The sequence below is a fragment of the Falco cherrug genome, chromosome 5 (assembly GCF_023634085.1).
Source record: "Falco cherrug isolate bFalChe1 chromosome 5, bFalChe1.pri, whole genome shotgun sequence".
Classification (NCBI taxonomy): Eukaryota; Metazoa; Chordata; class Aves; order Falconiformes; family Falconidae; genus Falco; species Falco cherrug.
Genome location: NC_073701.1, coordinates 90,224,764 through 90,248,544, shown reverse-complemented (window position 1 = coordinate 90,248,544; position 23,781 = coordinate 90,224,764). Strand labels below are relative to the sequence as shown.

The 23,781-nt window shown below is 37.5% G+C and overlaps 1 protein-coding gene across 3 annotated transcripts in view; it reads left to right on the top strand.

The window, feature by feature from the left end:
* Positions 1–23,781, top strand: part of TBC1D22A (TBC1 domain family member 22A) — a 180,121-nt gene that overhangs the window by 5,628 nt on the left and 150,712 nt on the right. For all 3 annotated transcript variants that reach the window (XM_055712205.1, XM_055712207.1, XM_055712206.1), the window contains exon 4: positions 473–652. In XM_055712205.1, coding sequence (XP_055568180.1) covers positions 473–652 — 180 coding nt within the window. The remainder of the gene's footprint in view (positions 1–472; positions 653–23,781) is intronic.

The following is a 23,781-nucleotide window of genomic DNA, read 5'->3' as shown; positions in this document are numbered from 1 at the left end:
TTAACTGCACCAAGATATATGCAATTAATAGTATTCCTACTATTTTGAAAAAATTGTGATTAAAATGCTACTATGTAAAGTATATTGAAAAAATGGGGAAAACCATGCATGTGGAGTCGGGTATTTATCCTCATGTGATCTGGCCTGTGTTTATTGCAATGATTTCCCAGTCTTTTTTTTTTTTTTTTTTAGACTGTTGAGGGAGACAAACTGCTTTCAGTAGCACAGAAATTTTAGAAATCAACTAGCCTTGCTGTTAGTATGATCTCTAATGAGTGTATTTTAATTGTGGAATACTGCTTGGAAGAGGAATTGTGGAATACTGCTGAATCCAAGTAATTTGAAGTCCAAACTTGTGCTATACTTGGAAGCTTCCATTTCTTCAAAATATAATTCTACTTTGAATTTACAAAACTTACTAGTAGCCTTCTCACTAGCTGAGGCTAACCGTTATGCTTCTTTTTCCCTTCAGATAATGCTAGTGAAAATTCTTCCATGCAGAGATCACAGTCCCTTCCACAAACTTCCACACCTCCCTTGGTGAGTGGAATGGCAGACTATCATGCCTCAGTTAGTCCTGCGTTAACTGAAAGAGAAGCATCCCGATTAGACAAATTTAAGCAGCTACTTGCTGGCCCCAATACAGATCTCGGTGAGTATTTCTTACAGGAGTGATGAATTACATCTAAATTATTCTTTAACTATAAAAGTTTCTTGTTTGATGAACTGTTATGTCTGATGGTTTGGTTTTGATCTAATCCTTTCAACATTTAGAATGGGTCTTGCAAAAGGAAGATGGAATAAATTTGAATGCTTGTATTCATGCTTATAATACGCAATTTGCATTCATCCTACTAATATGTAGGGTGTTAGATGGCTTCTTGTTCTATTCTTTCTCATGTTATTTATTCCTAGTGGACTAATGTCTGGAGAAACAACAAAGTGTAATTAGCTGTGTTTAGTGTTAATGCCTGATAATGGAACAGCATGCATTATAAGAATGATTCTCACGCTTAGAAATATGAATGTGAAAAACTGAGGCGTGGGAGTATTACTGCTTGTCTACCCAGCGAGCATTCTTTATGTTCACAGACTGATACAGTAGTTCTGTGTCTCATCTGTAAGTGCTGACAACATGTTAATGTGAAAACAAATGTATTGTCAGATAACTTGACTGTTCTCTTTGTGCACTGGATTTTAACTGCTGAATAGTAAATACAAGTGCTTGAAACGGTGTCACAAAATCAAGTGGCTTTGTATCCCAAGTGAAAATCTGGAGCAAGTAGAAATAGTACGCTGTATTTGGAGAACTTGGCTGGTCACTTAGATGTAGGAGTATAGATCAAAATAATTGGTAAAGAAAATGACTTTTAGTTAGACTGTTCTGGAAGGTAGATACAGGAAACTTGTGGAAGGAAGTAGAAACTGCATGTTTGCAGTTCTTGAATTGACACATTCCTGTCCTGTAGTTGTCATGACTTCTTCAATATAATATAGGTCAAGTTGTGGCTTTTTTCCGCCCTTCTTTCCATGCTGTGTCTTACTGTGAGATTGATGCTAACAAAGTAGAACTATGGAAACAATACTTACTAGAGGAGACTTAACACTTCACTGAGTTATAGGATGTTCTTAAAAAATGCAACTGTCAATAAACTGAGGTGTTAAAACAAATCGTGTGTTCTGTATAAGCTTGAAAATGATAATCAAGTAGCACTTTTTCTCTTTTTGTTCTGAACAGATATTATGAGCTATGTGATTGTGACTGACATGAAAACTCATGATTAAGACTGTTGTAACTGTAGAAGTCTTTGTTATATAAGGTTACAAAGTCAGAGGGAAGACAAAGTTTAAATTACACTTACCCATTTCACTTTCTGTCTAATTAAATGGGAATCCTTTCCGAGTGAATAAAATTTAGGGTTTAAAATAAAATATTTTTGGAAAGGTGTGAAATAAAATCTCCACTCTTATTCAGAGTGCAGTCACGCTGACTGGTGAGTTTAGTCAATGTTATTAAAACAAACTAGGTTTAGGGTTTTTTCCCTATTGAACTTTCTAGATCTCACACAGTAATATACATAGGGATGTGAAATTTGAATATGTTGCTCTTGGATATTTTCACATTTCAATAATATCAATAAGCTGTCAATCTTTCTTGTATCACTAAATGTCTTTTCTATGTCTGTTTATAGGAAGCTTGTTTTTTCTTTAGTGCAAACTGTAATCAGTTTCTCTTCTGTGCAAACTAATCAGTACTGAATTTGAAGTTCGGGGAATTAGAATTCTAAGTCTAGTTTCGATTTTTTTAAGTATAAAAAATATTTTGACTTTTGTGTCTTGGATATATCCAGTAGATTTCCTAACATCTATAAATAATACATGATTTTTCTGAGTGAAAGAAATGAAGACTATTGAAGATCAGGAAGGTGTTAGTAGTAGATGATATGTGATGGTAGTGCTTGGGCTACGTTATATATATTAGGGAAAGTGTGTGTATGCATATATACATATACAAACATGTATATATGCGTATGATTGTATGTGCAGTTCATCAGAATCTGATGTGTATGTGTGTACGCATTTTGGGGAGATTTTTGGTTCAGCTCCATGTTACAATGCAGACTTAATTTTAAAAGGATTCTTGATTTATCATGACAGTAGTAGCCTAGGAAACTGCTGTGGGTTGTGTGTGGTGGTTTGTTTGGGTTTTTGTTGTGTGCGCTGTAGATTTATTTTTTTTCTTTTTCCTTCAGAGCAATACTGAAAATGGACTAAGATAGAACTAGGTAACAGGCTCCAAGCTAAAGGGTTGACCTGCTGGGAGGCAGCTCTGTGGAGAAGGACCTGGGAGTTCTGGTGGACAAGTGCCCATGAGTCAGCAGTGTGCCCTGGTGGCCAAGGAGGCTGATGGGATCCTGGGGAGCATTAGGAGGAGTGTGGCCAGCAGGTTGGGGAAGGTTATCTTCCCCCTGTACTCTGCCTTGGTGTGGTTGCATCTGGAGCCCAATTCTGGACTCTCCAGTTCAAGAGACGGGAAGCTACTGGAGAGGGTCCGGTGGAGGGCTATGGGGAAACTATTAGGGGACTGGAGCATCTCTCTTATGAGGAAAGGTTGAGAGAGCTGGGCTTGTTCAGCCTGGAGAAGAGAAAACTGAGAGGGGATCTTATCAATGCGTACAACATTTGAAGGACGAGTGTTAAGGGGGATGGGGCCAGGCTCTTTTCAGTAGTTCCCAGCAACAGGACTAGGGGCACCGGGCACAAACTGCAGCACAGGGAGTTCTATCTGAATATAAGGAAATGTTCCTTTACCTTGAAAGTGACAGAGCACTGGAACAGGCTGCCCAGAGAGGCTGTGTAGTCTCCTTCTCTGGAGATACTAAAATCCTGCCTGGCCGTGATTCTGTGCAACCTGCTCTAGGAGAACCTGCTTTAGCAGTGTGATTGGATGAGATGATCTCCAGAGGTTCCTTCCAACCGTGACCATTCTGTGATTTTGTGATTCCATGACTTGTAGTGAGTACTGAAGGGGCAGGTACTGAAGGGGCAGGTAGCTATTCTGTTGTAGCTGGCTCATTCTCTTTGTGTGTGTGTGATATTGTGGTATGTGTGGGTCTTTGTTTTGTGTTAGATCCACAGATAGTTGGGTTTTGTTTGTCATAATGAATTGGTGAGTAGCTGTCTTGGAGATATTTTAGCAAATATTTCTGTTCGTTTCTGCATGTAGTAGGGTTGGTTTTGCTTGGAAGTAATAGTACCAAAAGTAAATTATTTCTGCTGACTTTGTTTTCTTGATATGGTTTTGCATATTGTTGAAAGAGATTAAGAAATCCTTTCAAAGCAATATAAAATAAGTTAAACTGTGGAACTGAGTCACACAGGTTTTCAGCTCAAGGCTTATTATCATAACATGAGAAACCAACATAGACTAAGAACACTAAGTAATACATATGACCTTGAAATCCTTTCAGTTAATTTGAATAATCATTATCCCATAAAGACAGTGTAGAATGGAATGTTAGTCTTGTATGTCAAATAGAGGTTGTGAAAGAGTGTTCTTTTACAAGAAAAATCTCAAAAAGATGGATTGTGCATATAAATTTGGAAGTGAAGATTATTTTGGCTACTGAAGTCCACTAATAGATTTTGGATTTGGGTTTGGTCCATAGGTTGGATATTGTGAAGTGGTGCAAATAGGTAGGTTCTATCAACCCTATCAGATTATATACTGAGCAAAATACTACACCAGGTATAGCATGCAGTTGGGATATGAATCCACTGGTAAATATTACATAATGACAGAACCATTTTTAATGTTTCTGTGTACAGTTTGATCCATCAGATGCTTATATACACAAATAGTTATTAAAGCAAGGTACAATCTGAGAATACGAACTGGGAAAGGAAGAAAAGGAAAAAAAAAAAAAAGAAAAACACTCCAGAATTCTCAGCTTATAAAAGAATTCATTCTTTTAGGTTGCTCAACTCTTCTTTGTGAATAAAGAGCCTATGTCCATGGCTCAAAAGTGCCATTAACTTGCTTTTAATGTTTTGTAGAGCTGAACAAAACCTCACTCTTGTAATTTATAATTGCCCTTGCAGTTGTTCTGAATCTTTCCTTAAGCCTAAGACACTTCTCTGTCCTGCAGGCTTTTTTGTTTGCATGATAAAACAGATGCAAATAATATGCCTTATTTCCATTTGACACTTTTTATTTGACTATTGCTATGCTGTTATTACCTCCAATATAAATTGAGAAGCTTAATGTGAATTGAACGTCAAGAGTAGTTAGCTCTATGAAAAAAGGCCAGTTCCTATAGAAATGGTACGTCTAGGGACGTGAATTGTGCTGCAGGAGAGAGGTATTCAAGAGAATATACTTTCAAGTAGTAATGTAATGCAGAGAATAGGAAGATAATCCCATAAGGTTAAAATTACAGAATGGAAGCTGCTAAACAAGCTGTACCATGTTATGGCGAGAAAGGTGGTCTGGTAGAAGGAGCCTGGTGTAAGTAACAGTTGTGATGGGAGAGGGACTTGAGGACTGGCCCCTGTCAGTCAGATCATACTGAAGTGTACTGGGTGCAAATTCAGGAAGCAGGATAGGACTGAAGACAGCAGCAGGACAGCTGTGTTTAGCAACAGCTGCCGAGTAGACTGTAAGGCCTGTGTGTTACAGAGCCTCCCACTCCTGGTACTGCACGGCCGGTTATTTAGAGGGAACAATTTACACTAGTTGTTTTGTGCAATCAACCTGTGCTTATGGTTGCCTTGCAGTCAATTCGATGTAGATTTACTTCATTTCAGGCCTCGTCTTAACTTGTAATGGACCTTGCGTTACTGAATGAAGATGGGCTTTGTGCTTCCACAATCTTTTGCAAACAATTGGTTGCTTTAAGAGGAGGGGAGGGGATGGGATTTTAACAAAGTAGTGTGCGGAGAGTGTCTCTGAGAAGAAATTTCTTTTTGCTTCAACAGGCCACTGCTTACATTTTTAAGAGGGACAGTACTGCCATGTCTACCCTCTTTCCAATTTAAGATTAACTCTATTAAATTTGTTAGACTTGTGTTTTTAAGTAGTCTTGTAGAACATTTTAGGGAGCTGTTTACTGTGCAAACACTGTAAGCAAACTATTGATAAAATCAGACTGACTTGAAACAACAAACAAGTTATCTCATGCTTGTGACCTCAGCACAGCAGACATGATGGCTTTTGTAATATCAATCCAAAGAATAGCCTATTAAAGCCCTTCCTTAACTCCCTCTTTATCTTCAAATCAAACTGCTTTTCTGCTTTTCTTATATACATAGAGCTAATGAGTATGTAATTGAATGTCAGGAACATACTTATTTAAATATGTTTTATTTAAATAAACAACCAACAGTAACCTTGGTGTACTGTATTCTATTGATTTAATAAAGCTTCATAACACTGTAATGCTACTGTTATGCAACATAGCACATGTATATCAAATTCTTCAAAGTCAAAACCAACTGATTTCTTAAGATGTAAAGTTGTTCTGCATGTTAAGTTGACTTTTCTTTCTGCTTAGTCAACATGTATTCAGAGTTGAACAAAATAACATACTGAAGTTTAGTATGCTACCTTGGTAAAAATAATAAAGACCCTGTAAAAGCACTCATGAAAATGGTAAGGCATTCCTATCTTAAACTTACTCATATTGCTGTATCTTATATTCACCTTCAAAAGCTCAGTTTCATTTACTGATTGTAAAAAAAAAAACAAACAAAAAACAAAAAAACAAAACAAAAACCCAAACTCTAAAAGGCAAACCTTTGCAGAGCACACCACAGGCTGCTGAGTGGGGTGCTGTCTCTTAGCCAGTCCTTTGCTATAGAGGTAGTAGATAATGTGAAGTCTCACAGAACGTGTAAGGAATAGCTGAACTTTGATTAATCTGATGACAAAAATTAATTCTGTAATTTCTGGAATTACAAATGGTGTAATCTTAGGTTATCTCATTACAAAAGTGTGTTGCTGCTGTGTACTGTGATAAAAGAATTCTAGGGTGGATCTCTAGATATGAAATCTAGAAAGAAAACTTAAGGTGTGTCTTCCCCCCCCCCCCCCCCATCACAGTTGTCATCTATATTGTAGCAACTTAAAGTATGATTTTTCTATTTGTGTTTATGGTTGTTTGTATATTCTAGACGTATATTAAATGTGATTAAACATAGTAATTATCTTTTCTTTCATTTATGGTTCATAAATGTAGTAGTCTGTAACAGCAATCCGTTATGTCCTTTAAAACAGTTTGTCAAACTGATGTTATTGAAAAGTTTCATTAACTTTACAAAATGCATTAATTGAAATGAACTTGATTAATACTGTTTCCAGCTTCATTAATTTATCCGCACTGAACTGCGTAGCAATTTATCTCTGTGCTCCTAGTCCATCCATGTCATTCAGATTTTTATTGCCCCCTGCAGTTTTGAATTATTTATAGTTGATCACACCAGTGGTTATTGTTATTCCTGTTTGTTAATACGTAGTATAAAGTGAACGTGTGTCCTGCTGCTGCTTCTTCATGTGACATATCTGTCTTTTCAAACTATTACTACTAAAAGGTGTCATCTCTGATTGCTGTTCTAGTTAGCTCGTTATCTATAAAACATGCTTGCTTTTTCAGCCAGTAAACGAGACTAGTAAAAAAGTCATTAGTCTACCAGCAGGGTTTAGGACATTTTTTTTTTTTAATTAAATCTTCTGAAATAATTCAGTGCTAAATATCTAAATAATTCATTATATTAATTACGTTTTGCTGGATTAGTATTTTGTCTTCCTGTTTTCTATGGCTTAGTCTCATAACTTGTGGTTTTACGTAATAATCAGCATTTGTTCCGAGTACTGCTTTAGTGGGATATTTCAATTTAAATATTATTTTTCATTCTAACTAGGTGATAATGGGCTCTTGGAACAATTTCAAGAGGATTTTGCGTAGTTTGTCTCCATAGGATATATTTCTCTTCTTTTGTGAAGATATTTGATTGATGTAGTAGTCATTGGATTATATAATGTGTTGGCATTTTCAACTATTGGTATTGGACGAGTCTTTAAATTTATTTTTTTTAGTAAACTTTTTATTTTCTTCCAGTTTTCCTCTCTTTTCTGTAACTCCTCTGATCTCGGGTTTTTGGTGTTTTGTGTGTGGGATTCTTTTTCAGTTCCTCTTTTATACCCCTACTTCATAGTATTCAAAACACAAGTTAAAATAGTTAATTTAGTAATTGGAGACTGCTCTCAATCCACTCGGTTCCCCAGCCTCTGCTGATACTGGTGATTGCCCTGACCCAGGCGCAGGACCTTACACTTGGCCCTTGCACTGAACAGCTGCAGATCCTGTTAACAAACAAAACAATCTTCTCTTGCCTCAGTTCTGAAAAAGGAGCCTGTACCTTAAATCTTTTACTTTTTCTTTTTTTTTCTTTTTTGTTTTTTGGCAGGAGCTTTGATATTCAAGTCAGACTTGATTAACAAACTGATATGGGGCATTACCGGCTACACAGAAGAGCCCTAGTTCTGAGACTCTGGACTTCTTTCAGGAAATACTTGCCAGTAAATCAAGGATCTCTTGTCTGTTTTTGCTGATACTAATTGCAGCAGCATGGCATAGAGAGTAAAACTTTGGTTTTGTGCTGAAGTCCACAGAGAGCATTCTAGATTAAAACCATTGATCTGAACACTACTCAAAGAAATACGTTCTTAGTACAGTCTTTAAAACTCCCACATTATACTCTTGGCAGTAGGTTCCTTTCAGCAAGTTAGTGCTAATTCTCTTTTCAAATGGGTTTGGATGTAGAGCATTATAATGGGACTGTAAGTTCAGCTGATATGAAGGAATTACTGTTCCAAAAAAAAATAAAATCCCCAAATTATCATCCAAATTCATGTATATACACAAAATTGCCGTGGTAGTTACCAGTAACTGATCATTGAAAACAATGGGAATTAGATAGCATTCTATTAAAATTGCAGAATTCATCGATTAAAAGTTTTTTCATGTCCATTGAAGCTTTAATAGAGTTTTCAGGAGATCATATACCCCTCATTGTATTGATTTGTGATCAGGTATTCAAAAATCGTCTTTAAGCTTGGGCCATGAGGTGAAGAATACGATTCAGAGGCATATTGTACTCTGGAGGAGCTGGGAGAAAGAAAGGTACTATATGGTGAAGTTTTGTTGTAGTTTTTTGGGTTTTTTGGGCTTCTTTAAATTTATTTTTTTCGGTGCACTATCTCCCTTTCTTTCCTGATAGCATCATGAAAGCTGAACTTACACAGATGCTATGTGAAATCCCCATTATTATAGCGAAAGAGACCTGGGTGACAAGTTTGGTGCTCCCTGTGGTAGTCAAACTCTCCAAGGGTGCAGCCTTGCCTGCTTCACACGTCATCCTGCAGATGACATGGTAGGGGAGGAACTTCCTAAGGATGTCACGAGCAAGACTATTGAGAACTTTGAACTTTCTATGGGTCCTGAAGCTTTTGAACATAAAGGTTAGCAATTTACATGTTGTAATGAGTGGCACATCCTACTTGTAAGTCAGTTTACCAAGGCTCAAGGAAGTAAACTCTTTGTGTATATTTTCTTGCTGTCATCCGTTCTGCTGTTAAAAAAAAAAATAAATAGAAACTTAAGTCATAGTTCATTAGTAGGAAGTCCAAAACCGGAAGATATACAATAAAGCAGTTATTGCCTGGGTAGATAATCATAGTGGAGCATAGTTCACTCTGTAAGTTTGTGCTATGCTGCCTTCCTGATACTGATTATTGGTTAGATATGTCCTCACGTGTTTTATCAATAAGTGACAGTTACTTTGGAGATGTAATATATGTTTGCAGATAAATGAGAAAACCTTACATGGATTAGAGGCTATGGGCTAGCCTTTTACAGGAGTTTGTAATAAAGGTGGGAAATGCAGGAAAAACTTCTAAACCCCATCTAGAATGTTTTTTAAAAAAGATATAGTTTTTTCTGTTTTAATTATGAGTCTTTACTCCAATGATTGTATTGGAAATATTTTCAGTTGAGGTATAGATGTTCTTTGACAGCTAGGTGTGTGTTACTGGCTGATGCTGGGAACTGAAATGAGAGTAAAAGGATTTTTCTTTTTATATACTAACAACTTTTTATTTTTTGTGAACTGTGAGCTAAGCACAGCTACTCTACCTCCCTTAGCGCTTGACCAGAAACTGAAATTAATGCGGCTTTCTTGTCTTTCCAAATTCATGAAATGTTTAGGAGCAATACACTACAGTCCCAGTAGTCTTCTCACTTTAGAGTTGATTGGCAGACATTAGCTCTCCTTAGAGGCAGGAAATGGTAAAATGTCAGATTCCTGAAAGTGCCATGCAATTCACTATATTAATATGAACAGAAAGAGCCAAATGCAGTAGTTGAAAGGCAATTTGTAAGCTATTTTGGATGACAAATCAGTTGGCTAATTTTGCAAGATTGCATGCTTTTTTGTTTGACTTTCCAAACTCAACTTTGAATGCAAGTGGAGAAAGTGATCCAAGAGCAGAATTGTACACCTAGTGAGCTGTTACATGTGAAATCCTCTGTCTGATTTGGATCCTTGTTATTCTGTATGTCATGAAGTTTATCAGCAGCTTTCCTCCTAAGCCGAAGATACCGAGGGAAACTAAAAAGAAAGGTCTTTGCTCTTATATGGGAAATAAATGTATATTGTAGGTAGACTTAGTGGTTTTGGTTTTTTGTTAGTGGGGGAAGCTCTCTAATACTAGCTGTTGTGAATAATTGCATTAATTTTGTGGCTCAGTAATCTAGAGATGTATCTATTAATCCTGATTATTTGAGGTATGCCTTTTTTTGTACTGTAGTTTCACTGTGAAGGACCAGTGTCAGATTGCATTTTTTGAAAGTATATATTGCAGTAGTGTTCTGTTTTTTTAAAGTCTGTTTTGTATGAGTGTTTTCTAAAAAACATGAAGCTATAATGTTATAAATCTATGCCTTTTTTATTTGTTCTAAATGCATATGAATATTTTAATAAAAAAGTGGGGGAGGATGGAGCACAGTTGACATTGTCCAAAAATAAATAATGGTTACTTGGCTGTTCACTTAAAAACTGCATTTTTCTTGTGATTGGTCAATAGACTGTAAAACTCCATCTTCTCCCTAAATGGGAGAAACAAATACTGACTGTTATTTCTAATTAAGTAGGAAAATTGTCTCCTTTAACTGGTACTGTAAGTGGTATTTTCTATTTTCTCTATCTCTGTGTAGATAACTTATTTTACTTGGAAAGTTTGCTAGAGACTGTTTGAATGTCTTCAATGTGAAAACAAAAAGGTTGATGCACAGAAATGGAATGTTGCAGGAGAACTGTGAAAAACTATAAGGCCATTTAAAATCTTATACTGGCATAGTTGTTCTTTATTACTTATTTTCATAATGTACATTGTTGGCTTCACTTGTTGCAACTCTTCTAGTGGTTTTATCAGTCTTCCTTTTGCTTTAGTCTTCATAGTCTTCTCCTCGCTTGATTTCTCATACCTTCCAAAACCAACCTCATCTACTTCTGCTTCTCTGACTTGCTATGTGAAATAGCAGACAAGATGTACTTTCCTGCTCCCTTCTAGCAAAGGTCCTAAAAAGAGTCTTACCCTGTGTTTACAACATAGGGTTGGGCTTTATTTCCTGTTTTCTGCATGCATTCAGAAGGACTCTTTGTTCCATTGAGAAGATTAAGGCAATGGTTGCTTAAAAAAAAAAAAATAATGAAGTGCCTAACAGAGCTATTATTCATTTTGGAAACCAGTTGCTGTGGTTGCCATAGTAATAACAAGCCCTCTATTGAAGCTATTTTCTATATGTACTGCCTGTATTATAACATGCTGTTGGGGGAGCTGCTGTTCTGTGCATCTATGCTCTTGAAAGAATTTTCCAGCTTTGTGTAGTTAAATTAGCCAAGGAATTTATGTTATAGGTATGTAAACCATGTACATTTAGTTTATCATATCTATTGTGGAGTTGTTTATGCAGACCATCACTTCATGTAGCCATTTACTATAATCTCAATGAAATAACAGCTGCATCAAAAATGAATAATGCATACAGAGAAATTTTGAACTCCTTTAATATTCCTTGCTTATTTTTTATTTATTTGTAACTGATAGAATGATGAGCTTGTAGTTTGAAAAAAAAATACTTCTAACTTGGTTGTTTCCTTTTGTGTGTTTTAGGTGTAATGGGTAGTAGCTCTACTAATAGTTCTTAGGGCTAGAAAGCTGGTAAAGTAATGGCATGTTTTCTATGTAGAATGCTCTGTGAAACATTTATGGAATATGAAGAATCTCTAGATCTACTGCAGTAAAAGGATATTGTCCTAAGATTTCTTTTAGAGTAATTGCATAACTTTAGAGTAATTAGAGTAATAGAGTAACTTTTTCTTCAAAGAGCAGAAATAAAACATTTTTTTCCAAAATCAGATGATCTTGTTCACTACAATGTATATCTGAATTTATCTACCAATTTGAAGCATTTACATACCACATTATCCCTTCATAATAAGATATCCTAACCCAACAATATTTCTGCAAAGAATAAATGCTGTCTCTGAAGCAGAAGTGACACTTGGCTAGATCTATCAAATGGAGATATTTTTGCTCTAAAATCCATGGGGTTTTATAAAAATTTTCATACTAGTCACTGAATTATGTAAAATAATGCTACAACTGAAAGACAGAGTAGCAGCTGGGGTTCAAGGTGTTGCTTCAGAAAGTATCATTTTAATCTGGGACAGAGTTTATAGACAAGGTTTTGCAAATACTGGTTCTGGATCTGGCTAATTTAACCTCTAAATCAGTAGGTTAAATTCAGTCCTGTGCTTCCATTTTCAACAAGTGATCATGTCTGTGATAATTATTTTGAAAATGAGCAGTTGCAAAACACTGTCCTGGAATTTTAAGAAAACATTAATTATATTGAAGCAAGGATATTTTTGCAATACTTTTGCATTGAAAATGTGTGCCGGATTTGTAGGTGGCATTGAAACTCCATCGTAGAAATCCTGTGCAGGGGAGCATGTTCCTGGTTCATAACTAGGACATCTAGTTCCTTGGGAAATCTGCAATGGGAAAGAGTTAGTATACTGACAGTAAATTGAAATTATGCTTTGACTAGGGAAAATAACATTTCAATGACAAATCGTTTAATGGTTAATTAGATATTAAATAGAGGACAAGTTTCAAATATAAGTGCAAGTACATTTCCTGGTACTCTGAGTCTTGGTTGAGGATGGATTTCTTCTGATACCTTGATTTAAAGTGTTGCAGACTATGGGGTTGATATATAGAGCCAAACAGTTTTTTACAAGGCAGTCATTTCCAAGTTTGGAAATGACTTCATACCTGTACTTCTGTACTGCTACATTCTGTGCAATAAAAATTAATAAATATATGGTGTAGTTTGAGTCTATTTGTACTCTACACATCTTTTCTTTTTGACTTTATTAAAAACAAAATCGAGAACGCTTTAATAGCCAAGGACTGACTTGGGGAAAAGAGGTGTTTCCATGACGTCATGGGTATAGAAATGCTGTGAGTACTCTAAAAACCCCCCAAAGAAACCCAAAACCCCCAAACAGCCAAAGTCCACAGCACCTCAATAATGCAAGTCTTTTATTCGGAAGCATTGTGAAGGGCTGTCAGCTTGGCCAAGATATTATTGGGAGTGAAAACGGAGGACAACAAAACTGAAGTTCCTAACAACATTTTTGGGGAAGAGAAACTGAAATTTAGACTTTTTTTTTTTGGGGGTGTGTGTAAAATACTAGCCATTCCTGCTGCTCTGTAAGCTATTATAGAAATCAGTGTAGAAGAAATTGGCAGCTAACTGGGGAAAACAAGAAATTTTGTTATGGTTGCATTTGTATAGGTGCTCTAGGAATGTTTCCTTCCAAGTAATATCAAGTAAATTGCATTTTGTGTGCATCCTTTGCCTTAATTATCAACAGTAATAGGTGAGTAAAAATGTTTCAGAAAGTGAATATAACTTGCACCTAGACTCTTCATTTTGACTGTTGGATGCTTTTTTTTCTGCATTTCATGGTTGATAGACAAAAGTTTTTTGATGGTTCTTTTCTATTCTTATTTTCCTTACTAAATAAGACTTGGACTAAGCATGCGTAGCTGTTAATGATGAAAGGCCCTACTTTCACTTGTTGGTAATTGATCAGAGAAGACTTGTTCATTGTGTATTAACAGCAGGTAATATATATTAGGCTTATACAAATACATATTATATACTCCAATATATAGTATATGAGAATTCCTCTTTTTTTGGATGTTACACTAAACCTCAGCCCTTGAAGTCTGTTATGTCATTTTAGTATAACTATAAGAGTCAAACAGCTAGAGTATTTTGGTATGCATACAGCTCTGGCTACATCATCCGACTTTCTTTCCATTTACCTGCTTAGCAAGTTACTTCTAGCATTTCTTTTCAGTAGTTTTTTTGTTAGTCTTTTCATTCATCCTTTTATTTTGTGAATCCATTGGAATAGTCGCACATATTAGGGGGGAAAGGCAGAAAATTTCCAGGAAAGGAAGGAAATGAAAACTTCTGCTGGTGTACATGTTGAAGAGGTAACTTCTGTCATCTTCCTATATGGGGAACATGTTAAAAAAGTGCTTCGTTTTCTAGCCTCTCTCTGCTGCCTCTTTGTGAAGATGTAGTGTCTGTGGATGTAGGTGAGAACTGTTCAGGCTCTTAGAAGCTGTGAGATGGGTTCCAGGTTTAGAGCTTCTGTGGCTGTCAGGAGCCACCTGGGGCTGATGGCAGCTTTCAAGGCCAGACACTCAGGCATGTGCAGATAAATACAAGGCATTCTTCTTTCTTGGTTGCCAGGAAGCATTCAGTATTGGATGTTGCATGAGCTGGCATCTTGTCCAGTTTTTTTGTAAAGTCAAGGCTGTTCATAAGAGCAGCATGTCATGCCTGTTTTCTAACAACGTTTTGTCAAGCATCTCATTTACTTCTGTTTCTTGGAAGGATGCTCTTTTTAGAGGTGTAATGAAATAGTTTTTTCTTTGCGTGACATCTTTGTGGATTTATTTGCTCTTAAGTCAAACTTGTGACCTCTGTCAGGCATTTCGTATGTTTTTGTAGCTCTTTTGTGTTCTCAACTAATTAATTTCTAACTATTGGCTCCCTTGAGTGTGCTGTGTGTTACATATTGGCCCAGTATGGAACTTTTTTCTAAAAAAAGTCTTTTAATCATGCATTATATGGAGAAAATTCAGCTTAAATGGGTTTTCTGTTATAACGTGCTGTAGAAAATGAATGCATGTAACACTTCTCAGTGGGAAGGTTAAATATTCAGTAGGAAGCATGGGAGGAAAAGGGAAGAGTCAGATGTGTTAAATGAAAAGCTGATGAAAATTGGGTACAACAAATGTGGCAACTTACAGACTAGAACTTGCACAGGCAGTGGAAGCTGGACAGGGAAGGGCAGTGGAAGCTGGACAGGGAAGGGCATAGGGAATGCTGCTCTGCCTGGTTGTCTAGGGATGTGTTCAGGAAAGCCGAGGTGCAGCTGGAGCTGAACTTGGCGAGGAATGCGAAGAATAACAAGAAGGGCTTCTACAGGTTGTGAGCCAAAAAAGGAAGGTCAAAGAAAGTGTACCACCCGCCAACCCCCCGACCCCAAATGAACAAGACTGATAGACTGGTAACAACAGAGGAGAATGAGGCTGAGGTACTCCACAAACTTTTTGCTTTAGTCTTCGCTGGCAACCGTTCCTACCATGCCTCTGGAGTGGATGGACTGCATGATGTGGACTGGGGGAGCAAAGCCCCTCCCACTGTGAGAAATCAGTTTTGTGACCACCTGAGGAACCTGAACATACTTAAACCTGTGGGACCTGATGAGATACATCCCAGAGTCCTGAGGGAGCTGGCTGATGTAGTTACCAAGTCACTTTCCATTATATTAGAAAAGCCATTGTAGTCAGTGAAGTCCCTGGTGACCAGAAAAAAGGGAAACACTGCACCCAATTTTAAAAAAAGAGTAGAAAGGAGGACCCTGGGATCTACTGACCTGTCAGTCTCTGCTCTGTGCCTGGGAGGATCATGGAACAGATCCTCCTATAAGCTACACCAAGACTCATGGAGGGCAGGGAGGTGATTCGAGACAGCCAGCACGGCTTCCCCAAGGGCAAGACCTGCCTGAACAAACTAGTGGCTTTCTATGATGGAGTGACTACATCAGTGGACAAGGGAAGAGCTATGGATGTCATCTATCTGGATTTCTGTAAGGCCTTTGACATGGTGGCCCACAACATCCTCCTCTCTAAATCGGAGAGAGATGGATTTGTTGGATGGACTGTTTGGTGGATGAGGAACTGATTAGGTGGTCGCATCCAGAGGGTAGTGGCCAGAGGCTCAGCGTACGCATGGAGATCAGTGAGGAGTGGTGTCCCTCAGGAGTCGGCGTTGGGACCAGTACTGTTTAATATCTTCATCGATGACACAGACAGCGGGACCAAGCGCACCCTCAGCAAGTTTTCAGGCAACACCAAGCTGAGTGGTGCCGTTGACATGCCTGAGGGATGGGATGCCTTCCAGAGGGACCTGGGCAAGCTCAAGAAGTGGGCCCGTGTGACCCTCGTGAGGTTCAAGAAGGCCAAGTGCAAGGTCCTGCACCTGGGTCGGGGCAACCGTTGCTATCAATACAGGCTGGGGAATGAAGGGACTGAGAGCAGCCCTTTGGAGAAGGGCTTGGGGGTACTGGTGGATGAAAAGCTGGACATGAGCCAGCAGTGTGCACTTGCAGCCCAGAAGGCCGACCATGTCCTGGGCTGAATCAAAAGAAGCATGGCCAACAGGCTGAGGGAGGTGATTCTGCTCTTATACTCTGCTCTTGTGAGACCCCCACCTGCAGTACTGCGTCCAGCTTTGGAGTCCTCAGCACAGGAAAGATATGGGCCAGTTGGAGGGGGTCCGGGGTGGGGGGGTGCACAAAATTGAACAGAGGGCTGAAATACCTTTCTGATGAGCAAAGTGTGAGAGAGTTGAGGTTGTTTAGCCTGAAGAAGACTCTGTGAAGACCTTACTATGGCCTTTCAGTTCTTAAAGGGGGCTTATTTGAAAGGTGGGGACATCCTTTTTTAGCAGGGCTTGCAGTGATAGGACAAGGAGTAATGGTTTAAACTAAAAGAGTGTTTATTTAGGTTGGACATCGTCAATAATATCTTCCCGATGAGGGTGGTGAGGCACTGGCACAGGTTTCCCAGCGAAGTTGTGGATGCCCCATCACTGGGCGTGTTCAAGACCAGGTTGGATGGGCCTTTGAGCAGCCTGGTCTGGTGGAAGGTACCATTGCTTGTTGCAGAGGTTGGACGAGGTGATCTTTAAAGGTCCTTTCCAACACAAACTATTCTATGATTCTGTGAACTTAAAATTTTAATTTTCATATAAAAATGCCAGAATGATTTCACCCCCCTCAGGATATTTGTTAAATTAACTCATGTGTCTCAAGGTAATCTAAGAATTTGAATGCAAGTATTTCAATTGTGTGTTATCTTTTGATTTTATGAAGTTTTCTGGTGGGTCACTTATAAGAATAAGGCCCATCTTAAAAACAGTAACATTTACACTTGCTGTAAAAGTTATGTTCATATTTGAAATAAAATGTACATGTAATTGATGTATTTTAACAGTAGTATTAAACTTGGCTTCACTGACAGTCTTTTACGTATATCTGAATTGGTACTCTGTATATGTTTCAATTTGTTCTTGCCTGTCTTGGCACTTTTTTATTTTATGCTATACTAGCATTAGACTAAGTCGCTTAGGAGCAAATTTTTTCCTGCTTTTTATAATTGTTGTTGGGAAGGGTAGGGTTCTTGGTTTTCTTTCATCTTGTTTTGCTCTTGAACCATCAGAGAAGACTGTAATGTGAATTGGTGCTTTAACAATAGTGATGTGCAAGGGTTGGACTGTATGCTTTTGGGGTGATAATCGTGAAAGCTTGTTACCACACCTGATAAGAATTCTTGCGTGGCATCTGTCAGTTGTAACATGTGCTGTTTGTCACTAGCAAAATGCTAGTTGAGCTCACTTTTAAGTGAAAAGTTAGGACCAGAATTTTATATGATTTTTTGGAGTAGTCTGAGATCCTGGAACTTTGGAGGACTCTCATATAGGACAGCAGTCATTGCTGGTACAAAGATTGAGTTATCATATACCCAGGGCTAATGGTTTGTGATGGAATTGACTTAACTCTCAATGTGCAATCAGTTTATCTAACAGTTTCTGTAGTGAAAGCAATTACCGTACCAGTTATAAAAGCAAAAGAGAAATAAAAGCCTTGAGAAAGTTCAGGAGGATCCTATATGACATGACAGTAGAGTAGAGTAGGTTATTAAACACAGTCCAAAAGGTAAAGTGGAGCAGAATACAAGTCCTGTTTGAGGAACAACTTGCAAAAGGTGTAAAGACTACTGTTGAATGCTGCTTCTCAAATATATTGAGAGAAGGAATATTGGCAAGGATTCTGTAGGCCCAGCAGACAATCCAGGTATGAAAAAAACACCCAGAGAGGATAAGGGTTTTGTAGAGGAACATAAATAATTGTGTTCAGCATGGAAGAATGTAGGGATGTATTTACTCCCAAATCCTACATTGTGAGAATTAGAGGATCTGTTTCAAATGTGTTAGTTTTTATACACCAAGGGCAAAACATCTTTGTTTATTTTTATTTCCATGTCCTGTGCTGTGATTTTCTTCCAGGAAGAGCAGTCCTTTGCACTCAGTCCCATAGGATTTTTGTTTGTATTTTTGTACATTGTTTGGAATTGTGACAGCCCACATTATCCCTAATCAAAGGAAATGCATGTTCGTTGCAGAATAGTGTCAGGGATGAAAACTGATTTATCTTGAAATTCGCAGAAAGAAATCATTCTTCCTCCTTTTTTTTTTAAATTTTCAAAGAATAACTTCTTAGTTCAGTGAGTCCTACAAGTAGTTGTTTATATTTAGCCTAGACACAGAGGTTTCATTTGAAATAGTGCCATAATTTAAATTCCCTGTCAAAACTGTCTTTGCTTGGTCTTGAACATAGAAGGAAACTTCAGCTGCATGACAGGATAGAAAGTTTTTTTAGAATAAGCAATATTCTAATTGGTTTGCATAATTCCTATCTTAGGCCTTACATGAGTTCCTTAAGAGTCAGTGGAATTTTTGTCCTGGACGATTTGTCACTGACTTAGTCATATGCTCCACATTTCTGATTCTGACAGTATATTTGCATCTTTTCTTAGTTGGTTTTTTTCCCCTTCCCCCCCTCCCCCCCCTTGGGTCTTTTTTTGTCCTTTTTTCTTTTCTTCTCTTTACATGTCTTGTTTTTAGGGGTTGGTACCCATGTTTGTGCATAGATTCCTACTTGGGTTGAGTTGAGGGAGGAGGAAAAATATCAGTAAGGTGATTAGGGAGAGTTCAATGCGGTACAGAGTTTAAAATGAGCAGTTGGTGTTACCCGGAAGTAATGAATGTAGTTTCTGAAGTGCAACTTATTTTCTATTTTCTGCATATACTATGCTTATTGCTTTTGAAATGCTGTGCTTGTGTGTAACAGTAGCCAAAACTTGCAGCTTTAGCAAAATGATTGTGTAAGGTAGTAATAAACTTATGTGTAAGATCAGTTTCCTTTCAGCCAGCCTACCAGTGACAGAAATCGGTCAGAGCTGGTAAAGCATACTTGTTCCTAACTACTGCACAACGACTAGTGCAGCTGTATGATGCACAGCTGGAGATCACTTGCATTTGAAGACTTGGGGCCTTTGTTGTTGTTAAACCAACACCAGAGCTTGTAATCCTGTTCTGGTATAGAGGAGAAATACATATATAATTTGTAGAAGTGTTTGGTTAAGGCAGATTTTTCTCTTTTATTATATATTCGTTTTACTTATGAACTATTCCTCTTCAGTACTCTTGTTCATATTATATGTTTACTTTGCCTTTACTTCTTCTGACAGCTTCCCGCTGTTTTGGCTTTTAGAAGGATATAGCCAGTGATACTGTTACTTTATGATGTAGTGTTTGGTAGCTTGGGGACTTGCTTGACTTCGAATCATGGGTGGAATTGAAACTTGTAGATAGATGTGTTAGGGCTGCAGGCACATATTTAAGTTGCTGCCTGCTCTGCTTGGATGCTGAGCTAACTCCCTAGGGTGTGGACAACTACTGGAGGCAACATGAGAAATTGCTGAACATAACAGTGTGAGAAGCTGACAGAAGTTATAGATAGCACCCCACCTTATGGGGTGCCTGGATTTCACAAGTAGCCAAGGGGGAATTGGGTGAGAAATGTCCAAACAGTGTCATTACCTGGAGAGGAGCACTGGGGCCACTTTGGAAGGTGCAGCATTACAAGACCAACAGTGCCTAGGTAATCATTTCTGAAATACCAGATTCGGTTATAGCTGTAGCAAAACTGGGACCACTAAAGGAAGAAGTAATTGGAGTGGTTTATTAATTTGGGACAGAGAAAAGGAGGTAGAAGTGTGGTGGAAAAAGAAGATCAAGTAATGGGAGAAAGGGTAAAGTGTGCAACCAGGTGCTGTCCGGGGATACCTGTTGGGCAGCTTGTGCGTGATCATTGCAGTTGGAGACTGACAATAAACTAAACCTGTGAAGATCATACAGTACAAGTCAAACCTGCTTCAGCTGCCAGGAGGGCTTCCTTAGCTTGGCTGGTAAGAGGACACCTGTGTGGGTGGATCAAGAATCCTGTTATCACTGGCTTAGTGCTTTTTCCAAGTCTGTGGAGCTGCTACTCCATAACATAAATCAGGTATTTTGATATCTATTTTGGTTCTTTTAGTCATTTGCTGCCAATACTATTAGATTGAGTGGTAGTTCTTGGTTTTGACAGTGGTTGAGAACTTACAGTATTAGAATTGTATCTTGTCTGCTTCTGTAGACTAGAAAATTGGAATTGCATGTGAATCAGATTAATGTATCCATCTTCTGCCTGCTTTGGGAAAATTGCTGAAGTTGCTATGACCTAAAACTGTACCATATGGATTTACAATTTTGCCTTTTAACTGTTCTTGACCTTAGGCATCTATTGTGAAGTTGGCTGTTTTTGTTCTTTGGCATACAGATATTTTGTTTTAACTTGAACTTCTTAGATAAACATCTATTTAAGGCCAAATATCAAGATCTTCTGAAGATGATCACTTAATACCACGATAACATAGAAGTTCCTGAACAGAGAAATTGTGTCCTTCATTCTACTGCTCACCATCTCCTGTCTCTCCATCCTGGAAAACTAGACCCTCAAAGCTATAACCGTAAAGAACTAATCCCTGTGAGCCAAAAAGCCCATTCCAAATAGTAATGTCCTTGGATTTCTGCTCTGTTTCGAAGTAGCAGGCTGGTTTTCATCTTCTTCCTGATGTTAAAAAAAAATAAATATCCTATTGGTTTTTACTTCACTAGTGTCCATCTGCTCTTCTTTGATGCTCTCCTTAATGAAGCCTGTTCCTGTCCAGCTGTGTTCTGTACTCCAGCCTTGCTGTGTGTTGTGGCACAGCTGTTTGCATGCTTTTTTTGGTCATGCCTATTGTGTTTTCTTCAGGATCCATTAGTGCCCCTTCTCCATTGTTCATGACATCGCATAGCTCAGACATTAGAACTGCTTTTTGTTTTCTGTCCTCAGTGTATCAGCAGCCAGTCTCTCTGCCATTGTACTTAAAGCATCTCAGTGCCCAAACCTCAGTTTTTATCGTGAATGGGTAATCCTTGGTGTTACTTCCTATTTAGTGTCAGTGAAATTCAGGAGTCACTGATTTAATATCGGAGAATTTCATTTGCTTATTACATTTCTCTTCTGTTGAATCCCTTACGTTTGCAGTGACAGCATACTCATGATGAAATAATTAGTTGTGCCAGCCTGTGATATGTAGTTCGATTTAAACTTTGCCCTCTCCCTTAGTGTTCATAGTCTGCACAAGTTCTGCTTTCATTGTTTCTTTGAGACTTCAGTTCACGCTAAATTCTAGTAGTATCATATCTTTCTAATGTTACCGATCTTTTGGTCATACTATATTCTTCCAGTGCCTATCAAATCCTTCAGAGGAAGAATAAGGGAGGAAGTGGGATACTACCATATTCCTTGGAGTTCTGTGTATAAGCATGCTTTTGTGCTACCTCCATCCATGGATATTTAGTCTTCAGAAGTACTGTGAGCTTCTTAGTGGTTTTTGAAAGCATGTACTAGTCCTGACTTTATTTTGCTTAGACTCTAACATATTACAACTGCTTTCCTGATTTTGATATACTGTATATCATAAACATCTCACAAAGCCATGGAAGAATAATATATTTCTAGAGTAAGTTGCCAAGTGAGATAACAAAAATATTCTTGCTTTATTTTCACAATACAGAGAGAAGTAACAGAAATAATAGTTGTATTCAGTAACTTTCAAGCTAAAAACACGTGGATTTTATATTGTAGAATGACAAAACTATTATAACATATGATGTTGTCTTGCTCCATAAGATAAAATACTTTTCCAGAGTGAGAAATATTTTATAAATACAATATAATAAAAGAATCATCATGTTTACAAATGCAAATTAATTTGAAGTTTTAAAGTCATTGGGTAAAGAGAGTGACTATAGTTCACGACAGCAAAATTGCCTGTTACAAAATTAATTTAGAATTAACTTGGGGTTACAATTAACTTTATAGTTAAGAGATAAAGTGTTCTTCCAACAAAAGCTTCAAGATAAAATTTGCGTGTGCGAAGTTGTTATAGCATGACAACTGTTCAAAGTTAACTAAGAATAACGAAGACTATATGAAAAAAACCCTGCAAAACTTGTTGTCTAGACTTTGTTTTTAGAATCACTAGCAGCAGTCTGGTGTTTGTAACTTAGCAATAAAAAATAGCCCAAGCTCTAGAGAGGTAACATGACATCAAGAATAATTGCATTAAAGCATATATTTTTGTCTTTAATGATTCTGGTACATTTAAATGTAGTTTGGCAATACACTGATCCTCTACTGTAGCTTGTCTGAAACTGAATAGAATTTCATTTTTCTAATGGCAGTTCTTGTTACGGGCTTTAAGAATATAGAAGGGTAGTGGACACTTGGACTTTATGTCATTTTTTTTCCTTTCTAATGCACATTCTTGCATGTTAATTTTAAAACATCTGTGAGGCAAAAAGTTGTAGTTAAATTTATTGTTATAGTTTGGTATAAGTAAGAAGGCAAGAGAACATTGATATCTGGGATTATTCTGAGATAAAGAACAAAAACCAGGTTCCTGTGAAAATATCTTTATTATTCAGATTGTATTTTTTTTAAGCTACAGTTCTGTTTTAAAGATGGTACCACTTTCTAGTTCATAATTCAAGGTTTTCTTAACTATACAGTGAACTCTGTTGGCCAACAATGAAGACAGGTGTGGAATTTCAGTTGATGATTTGAGGAAAGATACAGCTGAAATATATAGGGATGAGAGCCACAAAGAAGGAAAATAAGGAAAAAGGAAGTCTGGAGAAGAGGGTGAAGTGGATAAATGGGACTCAAGTGATCTGTAAGTAGGAACTAAAGATTAGGAAATTAGTGTTAAAGGGATGAAGATTTTCTTCTGGTTTTGCGGTCATGCTACTCTCAAGGAACCTTGGTATAACAGCGAATTTTGTCATTGTTACTACTGTTTTTTATGTACCTCAGTAGGTTCTCCTTCTGATGTACCCTGTGCTTAAAGAAGGGGAATTAAAAATATTTCAGTGCTTTGCCATGTCTAGATCTTCTCTGAACCCAAAATGGCTCTCGGTCTGCCAGTTTGGATTTCTCTGAACAAGGCTACATTGCGTTTTCTGTTTTGGAGTTCGGACTGGTAAAACAATCTTAAATTTGTTTCTGCCTAATAGCGTATGCTTTTATTTTCAGATTAAAGAGTAGGCGATAATCTGATTATGCCAATTAATAAAGAGGGAGGAGTAATAAAGAACTGACATTGCAGTTTTTGAGCAAAGAATACTTGCTGTAGATGATCAGCATGTTGATAGGGATGAAATGTAAATAAGAAAGAATATAAAATGTAATCAGTTACAGTGAGTGTAGTTACGTTATTAACTAATTTAATCTGCTGTTATCATAGACATGGATAGGCTACAAGTACAAGGAAATACAAAGTTCAGGAATCCTTTGTTTGCTGGAAATCAAGTAATAGAATATCTCAAGGTGAAAGATTCATATTTGGTGTGTTCT